Below are 10185 nucleotides of genomic sequence, written 5' to 3' on the forward strand. Positions count from 1 at the left end.
TGTACATTAAATTATATAGAAAAATGTGAAAATAGTAATGAGATACTGTGTCAATGATCAAAGCATGAACTTCAATCTCAAATCAGACAGGCGGAACAATTTGGAAAATTATGACCAGTTTGGAATATTTGACAATCAGTTGTCTGTTGTGTTTTTTAATATAATTACGTGTGACTCAATTCTACTGACACTTTCTCCAGAGACTGCATCACCACAACATCACAGAAAACAGCGAGTGCTATTGAAAACAACTCATTTGCAATATTCTGACAAAACATTAATCATGTTAAACATGAGACTTCATGTTATGCAGATCAGCAGCCTAGTTTTCTTCAAAAATCTCAAGCGCACTAAAAACAACTTTGTCATTTAAATTCCTTAAATGTCATTTTTAATCCATGAACAATGACTTGGTCACGTGTCTGTACTTTGACAACTGCCCAATATTAAGTATTTTCTCCCTATAGCCTAGCTGAACAAAGAAGAATACTGCACTCAGAGGACTGTCACAGAGGCTCATGCTCTTGTTTTTCACTTACTACACAACAGATAATAGCAAACAGAATGTTTCAAAAACATATTAAAATATTTTGAATTGCAAATACCAGAGAGTTCAATCCAAAGAATAGCAATCAAGGATAAAAGTCTTAATTAAAAACTTTTGAGACTATAAATAGTATGGAGAAAATGCATACAGCTAAACCTAATGGAATGTTATGTTTCACATTATATATATATTAAGAAACATTAAAATGTGCAGTTTTACCACAAGACTTTAAATAAACATTAAATACTTACAAGACATTGTCTTTGTATTCCTGCCATGACCATTTAAATGAAACATGCAAGAGTACAAGAAAAGAACTGTTACGCATAAAGAAAATTCAGACTTATGTAATGATATGAAGTTCATCTGAAGTTCATCACACTTCTAGTCCCTTTGCAACATCCTACCCCATAAACTTCTAACATAAATGCATTCAATTATTTAAGTCAAAATAATTTGCTTTGGTAATTGGTCAAATATATAGTTTAGGTTGATACACAAAATATTCCTTTGATTAAATCAGGAGGAAAACAAAAATCAATGTACGTGTGTAAATTGTTTTAACCCCCTTCATATATAAAAAAAAAAAAACATTAAAAAGCATTGCATGTTTCAGCAAGTAAATGAAAAATGCAAATAAATGGTTAAATAAATACCATTTATATAATAAAAAATAGAAATACAATGAATGTTTTAGCATGTTTTAGGATTATGCTTGTGTTCACAGCCAGGCACTTGAGATAAAGTACCTTTTAAAATGTGTTTCTATCTTTTTTTTTTCCTTCTCATTACTAAACATTTTATCCAGTAATATGATGCAATGCTTCCGTGCAAACATTCCATTATGTGGTGAATCTTGCATGCCGGCTGCATGCAAAATTTAAATCGCGGATTCTTATATTTTTAACTTCCCTCTTATACTGTACCTCTGCGGGAAGCAAAAATAATTTCCATCCCATCCAGTCACTCGTGAACCATCAAGAGAGCATGAATTAGCAATGCTAGGATATGAAGGGAAGAGCTCTTCCCGACAATAATGAACACAGATCTGCTTCTGGATTCAAACAGCAATTACATTATGTTCAGACTGCTCGCTCGACAACAGTTATTTCAACCAGAAAATACAACAACAGCTTCTTACTAAAATCTTTAAATTGGATAATGCATACTGTAGCAAACAAGTGGTCACAAAAAAAGCAGTCATTAATAATCACCTGCTGTTGTTGTTGTTTTTTAGAGTCACTTCCATTAAATTAAAACATTGCAGGTGAAGCCCAGGTGAAGGTTCACTGGCCAGGACGGGGTGCTCATAGGGGGTTAGGCATTTATAATGTTGAGACCAAAGAGTTTAATTGCATTGAGGATACACTTGGGAAAAGAGTTAACCCACTTTTTACTCAGTGCTGAGCATTTGTAATTAAAACCACGTCCTAACTTTATTCATAGCAAGCATTCTTTTTTTTTTCCGAATACAGGATCTCTAATTAAAATTACTAATGTTAATAAATAAATTGATGTGCTTATATGTAGACAAGGGTCACAATGGCCTATTAGTAAATTAGTAAGGTTGATTGTTTTATCTGCATAGTGTACACATTTATGGTTAAAGGTTTGCATGCTGTAATGAGTGTGCTGACAGCAATTTGTGGTTTAGATGTTAGTTTGCACAGTAAAAGTTTACACATTATTGGAATGGCACCTTTAAATTCACTATGTTAATGCATTGCCACTTTAGCCATATACACAATCGCACACATTCAACCCATAAAAATAAAATAAAACATGTATGGGGAACTTTAAACCATCCTCATTTTAAACAGCCGTTAGATAGTTAACAACTGTAAGATAAATATTATTTTCCTATGTGTATTAAATGCTCTTTTTTGTCTTAAATGAGTTACAGAGATTTCCTTACATAATTTTTAACCATGAAAGATACATTTTGTTTTTGACATACACTATATTGCCAAAAGTATTGGTATACACAAAATCATCGAATTCAGGCATTCCAATCACTTCCAAAGGTGTATAAAATCAAGCACAAAGGCATGCAGACTGCTTCTACAAATATTTGTGAAAGAATGGGTCAACTCTCAGGAGCTCAGTGAATTCAAGAGTACCGTGATAGGTTGCCACCTGTGCAAAAAGTCCATTCATGAAATTTCCTAATTTCTAAGCCTAATTCACTACTAAATATTCAACTCTTCAGTGGTATTATAACAAAGTAAAGAAGCAATTGGGAACAACAGCAACTCAGCCACAAAGTGGTAGGCCACGCAAAATCACAGAGTGGGGTCAGCGAATGCTGAGTTAGTTAATCTGCTAATCTATAGTCAATGGTGGCGACGTGTTCTCTGGAGTGAACAATCACACTTGCAAAATGTCTGTCAATCTGATGGACGAGTCTGGGTCTGGCGATTGCCAGGAGAACGGTACTTGCCTGACTGAATTGTGTAAAGTGTAATGTTCAGTGGAATGGGGATTATGGTGTGTGTGTGTGTGTTTATGAGGGATTGGGCTTGGCCCCTTAGTTCCAGTTAAATTAACTCTTAATTTGCCAGCATATCAAGACATTTTTAGGCTTCCAACTTTGTGGGAACAGTTTTGGGATGGCCCCTTCTGGTCTCAACTTGATTGCACACCAGTGTCCATAAAGACATGGATGAGCACATTTGTGTGCGTGGGTGTGTGTGTCCGTGTGTGTGTGTGTGTGTGTGTGTGTATGTGTGTGTGTGTGTGTGTGTGTGTGTGTGTGTTACAACATAAACATGTTTTTTTATGTTTTAAAGGATATAACAATTATGAAAATACAATTTTTGGTGAGTTTATAATGTTATACATTTCTCATAATGTAAAAAAAATGACATTATGAGCTCAAGATTTTATTACGTTTTGAGAAAAGTATTACATTATAAACATTTTATTACATTACTAATGTAATACTATTGCATTATGTGCAGTTTTTACATTGTTTGCATTATGTGCAGTTATGAGTTGCTACAGCGTGTAAGATAATCTGTTAGTCCAATTTAACAAACGATTCCATCAAAAAAGCTTTGACATAACATTTAAAAAAGACAAATGATTTGCTTGGACTGGAATTGAGATGCACGTAAGATAGCACAAGTAACACAGTGGGAAACTTGCATATATATCATTTTCACCTCTCAGTAAATGCAGAAGGGACCAGGCCGTCTGTGTGTATCACACTATGTACAGAGGCCTTCCCAAGGGCGGCCCTGAGACAGAAACCAGTTTGTCATCTGGTGTCCTTGTCCTACTTTAGAAACCACCCTGTTTCTGCCCACAGCCTCAAAGGAGCCCAGAGAATGCCGCTCCTCTCACCAAGGGTAAAAAGCCGATGATGACCTGGAAGTGAGCAGCACTCACCATGGAACATGTTCCCATTTTCACCCTGACACGTTGGCAAACACACATCATCGCCTCGCTAGCGTCTACTGAGTGCAAGCCCCACTGCCATCCCTCCATTTCCCACCGCTGTGGCGCACTTTCAAACACTTAACATTTGTCCTGTTTGAGTTAAAGTGCAACCGTAGGTTTAAACTACAGTAAGAAATGTTTCTGCTTTAAAAGCACTCCTCAGAGGAGCGTTTATTGCCTAGAGGTTTGCCTATCAGACCCCAGGAGACATAATGGATCTCTCAGTTATGTGTCATTTAAGTGTCACCTCTATTTCATATGTTTCTCCTAAAGCACTAGGGAGGATCATTTTAAAACTAGACAAGCTAGAATATACTTGAAGTGGTTATATTAGTCCAGTAGTTTATTTACATAGACTACAAGCTACTAACAATAAGAAGTACTAAAAAAGATTAAAAAAGACAATACATTTTTCAAAGAAATACTAAATGAATGAGAAAATTCTATTTGAATTAGAGCAGTATTTACCCGGTATAAAACAGAACAACAAAGATCTCTGAAACACATTACTGAAATAAAATACTCCTTTTGTTCTTCATTTAATCTCATTGATGTGCAAGATAAACAATTAACCTTAAAAGGATGTATTGCTTATTTGTGAGTTTTCTTTCTCTTGGTGCTCAACTATTTTCTAAAATAGACAGACATTGCCATAACAGGTGAAGGTTATCATTAAACACACCACATTCCTTTTATATACTCGAAGCCAAATGGCATCTTGTAGGTGTAATTTACCATTATTATAGTTTATATTAAAAGGATTATCTTTTACCGCTCACAAGGCGGAATTAGATAAACGGTTTAAGCTTGCTCTACTGGGCTACATCCATCCAGTTTAATCAGGTGTCCTGAATGAGGCAAAGGCTCCACATGAGGCACCATGCAGCTACAAATCAATGAGCTCCACTCCGCCGTAATTGCTCTTCAGGTTCTTCTCACTATGCAACTGCGAGGATGCATATCGGCACAGAAAGCTGTGCCTATATGTTGCTATATAGCTAATTCACAGTAATAGATAATGCTAACATAATTAAAACTTCATGAAGACAAAAGATTCTGAGAGCCATCATTCTGAGAGTAGTGGTTTTGGTATGTGGTATCTGAATTTCCATGTAATTCAGATTGTGTTATGTAAATATCCTAGCCTGAGGTGGTCATACTCAATTCTAGTCAGAATATGAGTCTGATACTGCTCCATTGGGTTGTAATTATGGGGCGTGTTTCAACCGAACCAGGAAAGACCTCAATTGGATAGACCTACAACCAATCAGAGCAATGGAGAGATGCATAATGTTTGCTGTCAAATGTCAACAGAACTCAACTGCACTGTGTTGCCAAGTCTGCCTTTATTCCAGCTGTTTTTTTTCCATGTGCGTGGGTTGAAGCGACATCAATTATGTGATATATTCACCCAGGAATGCACATTTTTGCAGTTGATCTTGCCAAAATAACACACATTTTACCCCCAAACTTTTTTTTTCCGGAAAATCCCCCCAAGAAGCTATTGTTTTTGGGCTGGTAGTTGGCGGGCTTGGTTGTAAAAACTTAGCAACTCTGTCTGCATGCACGCTGGAATAAACAATCTTTGCCGGTGTTGTAAAAAATAAAAAAAATGTAAGGATACACACTTACCAACATGATCATTTCTGAGAGAAATAGTGAAGTTGAAGGCATATACGAACAAGTTCTCTGTTTAGGATTAGAACAAATTCAACCCAAGCGCTTTTGATGACGTGGATGATTATGTTACTGTTGATCATCTGTCCATCATCGTCAAAAGCCCGCCCTGAGGATTTCATTGTTCCAGTTTCTGATCGGGCATAATTACTATTATGCTATACAGCCAAAACAATTTCCTAGTGTCACTGTAAAGCAGCTTTGAAACGATCGTTATTGTAAAAACTGCTATAGACTTGATTCATTTACAGGTTCATAATTTCATTTATTGGGTCTAAATTACTTCTTTTATATAATTTAAATATAATATATATATATATATATATATATATATATATATATATATATATATATATATATATATATATATATATATATATATATATATATATATATATATACTGCCCTACAAAACAAAAAGGCAGTAACTGCATTTTTGGTCAAAAATGAGTTATTATCATTTTCATGACATTCAAGGCATCCTTTGTTATGTGACAAAAAATATTATCTCAAATGTGTGTCGTTTTGGTGAAAAATGGTAGTCGTTTGTACAGTAACTGCAAAAAGGCCTAGTGAAACAAAGCATGAGTACAGTAACATCCATTACTGTATTCTTGTTTTGTTTTACCCAACAAAAAATAACCGTGTTGCTACGCAGCGCAGTTACTGTTTCCATGGTGAACACACACAGCTGATTTAGCGGCATCCTCACGAGACGGTTTTAACATTTGCGATTTCACCCTTCTAACTTCCCACAAATTTTGTTTGAGATGGCACAAAGCAGGGGAAAGAAGATGGTCGAACTGGCGTTGAAAAGAAAATACCCGGAGAATGGTAAGTAACAGTGACAGATTAAACATTTAGAGGCTAGGCTATCACAATATAAACACCTGTCAGCCGCCAGGGCGGGACTTCCTCTCAGAGGTCCATTCAGAAAGCATTATGCTAATTAACAGGCGATGTTTCAAATAGCTTTGCTTACCTCCCCCTGATCCTCCCTGCTCCTAGCTGTAACTTTATCCTCTGTAACTTCACATCATCGCCGATGCCATGTCATCATTTTGTTGTTCATGACACAAAGTTATAATCCAATCAGCGGTGGAAAAATATTCAATAACTAGAAAAGCACTCGGAGAGCATAATAACCGCGGTCAATGTAGCATTACAAATTCCAAATGTCCCGTGTTCCGGATCACCACCAAAATGTAGTCATCTGTTCCTTGTCCTAATACCCATGTTGTCCGAAAATGTCATCCAAATCCGTACAGTACTTTTCGAATTATCTTACTAACGAACAGACAGAGAAACGGCAACAGGTGTCTGTTCAACTTAAAACGCACTCTCTTCGCGTCCGCTGTTTGAAGACTATGTCCGCTGTTTAAAGACTATGTCCGCTGTTTAAAGAAATTAGTGAGTTGTGAGCAAAACTGACACCTTTCTCTTTACTGTAAGCATCATGCTTTCAACAAAAACAAACTTCTGCAGAGCGAGTCGGCAGTTATTTACGACCCCCCTTAGCGCTCAGGCTCAACACATTGGTTCCTGTTCCTAAGCATTTATTTATTGCACGGTTTGTTCTTCTAAATATAAAATTATATATTTAATTTGGATTCCCCTTAATTATATTAACCTATGAAAATGTTTCCCTCTGCATTACTGCAAGCTTCTGTTTTATCCTATTATTGTAGGATAATACAACTTACAACCTAATGTAACTTATAAAGCCAGGCTGCGTTTTTTGTATGTTGGCTTTTCTTTCTTCATTTTCATTAAGGGTTAAAAATTATTAATTTATTATTGTGTTAGTCATTATTTAGGCATTTATTAATTAATTCAACTTTATTAAAATTATTCCCTGTACAATTAAATATTATGATATACAGACATCGATATATAGCCTACATATGTTGATCAGAGTGAAGATGTTGTCCTGTAGGTCCATATAATAATAATTAATAATAAATACTAATAATACTAATAATAATAATAATAATAATTTGTTGCAGTAGCCTACACAGACAGACAGACAGACACAGACAGATGTGGATTTACATTCATGCCACTAATTTTCTCTCTTTTTCATTTAAGATACACATGTAGGTATTCCATCAAAGAGGCAGCAAGTCCTGCCCCCCGCTGAAACAATGGAGTGGACCATCCTGGACACTTTCCTGGATACCACCAGCGTGGACAGCTTATATGATGACATTACAGACCTAGATTATGTCCCAACCCCTACGATGGCACAGACTGAAGTGGAACTTGGAGACCCAGGAGAACAAGTGCAAGAGCCCCAGCCAGAGCCCCAGCCAGAGCCCCAGCCAGAGCCACAGCCAGGGCCACAGCCTGATGTTGAATCACGTCGACCACCAATGAGAGAGCCATGTGGTGCCAAATGTCGAAGAAGGTGTACAGACCATATTTCAGAGGAAAGACGGAGGGAGATATGGAGTCAGTACTGGGAGATGACCTACACAGAAAGACGATCATGGATGTTTTACTCAGTTACCCCAATGCCAACCAAAAGAATAACAACCGGCCCAGAAAGTCGCCGTGGCCGCTCATTTATCTACCGCCTGCAAAACCAGAAAGGAGAGCCAAGACAGGTCTGCAAAATGTTTTTCCTGTCATCATTGGGCTACCACCCTAAAAATGACAGTCTCGTTATTTCCATGATGGGGAAGTCGAACACCAGGCCACTGGTTCCATCCAAGGACCAGAGAGGAAGGCAGGCTGCAGTCAACAAGATAGACGTGAAGACCCTTGATGACCACATTGAGTCCTTCCATCCTTGTGTGAGCCATTACAGACGGGAGCATGCCCCAAATCGACGGTACCTGCCAAGTGACATCACAATTAAGATGATGCATTCAGACTACCTGGATAAAGGAAACGCCTGCTCCTATGAAGCATACAGGAAGATGGTAAAAGACAAAAAAATCAGCTTTGCCAAACTTGGGGAGGAGCAATGTGAGGACTGTTTGGAACATGCAGAACATGTGAACTGCCACACAGGGGAGACTGAAAGCTCAGATTGCCCAGAGTGCCTAAGGTGGAACAAACATAAGCAGTCTGCCCTAGAGAGCCGCCAAAGCTACCAGGCAGATGCAGAGAGGGACTGGCCGGACATGACATCAGTTCGGAGTGTGGACCTCCAGAAGGTGATAATGCTGCCACGGATGCCAGGAGTCAAGTCAGCAGTATTTACTCGTCGCATCGTGGCATACCACGAAACATTTGCCTCAGTGGGGAAAAAAACAAACAAAAAAAACACCATCTCTGTATTGTGGCACGAGGGAATGGCTGGGCGAAGTGCCGCGGAAATTACATCAGCATATACAACTGCATTGGAGAAGGAGCGGGATGTACGCCACACCATATTCTGGGTGGACAACTGCAGTGCACAGAATAAGAACTGGTGCCTTCTATCCTCACTTGTCACTCTTGTGAACAGTGACACCATTTCACAGGAGGACATCACACTAAAGTTTTTTGAGAGGGGACACACGTTCATGAGCGCAGACAGTTTCCACCATGGTGTCGAGCAGCAAATGAGGAGCCGTCCAGGTGGTGTGGTCTACGACTTTGAGGACTTTGTGAGTGTTGTGGCAAGCTCCAACTCCAGGAAGGTGGATGTTATCAAATTGGAGAATGCCAATGTGCTAGATTGGAGGGATGGCCACTCCACCGTCAAGGTCAAGAAAGCGCAAGCACCAAAGCTTGGGGAGATGGCGGAGATACAGGTGCGGCGTGGCTCCAAGAGCCTCTTTTACAAGCTGTCCCATACGGAGAATGAATTTATGGAATTGGACTTCCTCATGAAGAAATTCTCGCTGAAGGTGCCCACTCTTTTGCGACCACAGAATAGAGGGGTTGAGGAGGTCAAGAAGAGAGACATCCTCTGTAATCTTTGTCACCTCATGCCACCAAACAGGAGGGTGTTCTGGTATTCCCTGCCTGTGAGCAATGTTTTGGAGGATGAGGAGTAATAACCATATGAAATGTGGTGTTCATCAATTATTTGTATTATTATTATCATCATTATTTATTTATTTATTCATTCATTCATTCATTCATTCATTTATTTATTTATTTATTTATTTATTTATTTATTTATTTATTTATATATATATATACACACACACAATCTATTATTAAATGTATGTTTACTAATTTGAAATATCTGTCCCATGTATTCATTTCATTCAGTACTTTATGTTTATAAACCTACTGAAACAGATACTGCACCATATAAAATCATCAACTTGTTTATCTTAGTTATCATCATAAGAGTACAAAAAGCGTTAGAAACACTTAGGCAACATGATTTTGTTTTGCTCTGTTGAATTGGAGTTTAACTTGCCTATATTGCTCCAAAGAAAAGTTGTTTTGCAATGCTTTAACATGAATGTGATTTGTAGGTATAGCAGATACTACATTACAGATTGAGAAACACCCCCAGAGACACATTAATCTAATACTCACACATAATAATGTGGTCCTATTCAAAATAAATTGTC

The 10185-nt window shown here is 37.7% G+C and overlaps 1 protein-coding gene across 1 annotated transcript; it reads left to right on the plus strand.

Moving 5' to 3' along the window:
• The first annotated feature begins 6105 nt into the window (after positions 1-6105).
• LOC137090703 (uncharacterized) lies at positions 6106-9689 on the plus strand. The gene is made up of 2 exons (XM_067454655.1): positions 6106-6499; positions 7754-9689. Exons 1-2 carry the CDS (start codon positions 6436-6438, stop codon positions 9652-9654), a joined length of 1965 nt encoding a protein of 654 aa, XP_067310756.1. The 5' UTR covers positions 6106-6435; the 3' UTR covers positions 9655-9689.
• The last annotated feature ends 496 nt before the right edge of the window (positions 9690-10185 follow it).

Source organism: Pseudorasbora parva, chromosome 10 (assembly GCF_024679245.1).
Source record: "Pseudorasbora parva isolate DD20220531a chromosome 10, ASM2467924v1, whole genome shotgun sequence".
Classification (NCBI taxonomy): domain Eukaryota; kingdom Metazoa; phylum Chordata; class Actinopteri; order Cypriniformes; family Gobionidae; genus Pseudorasbora; species Pseudorasbora parva.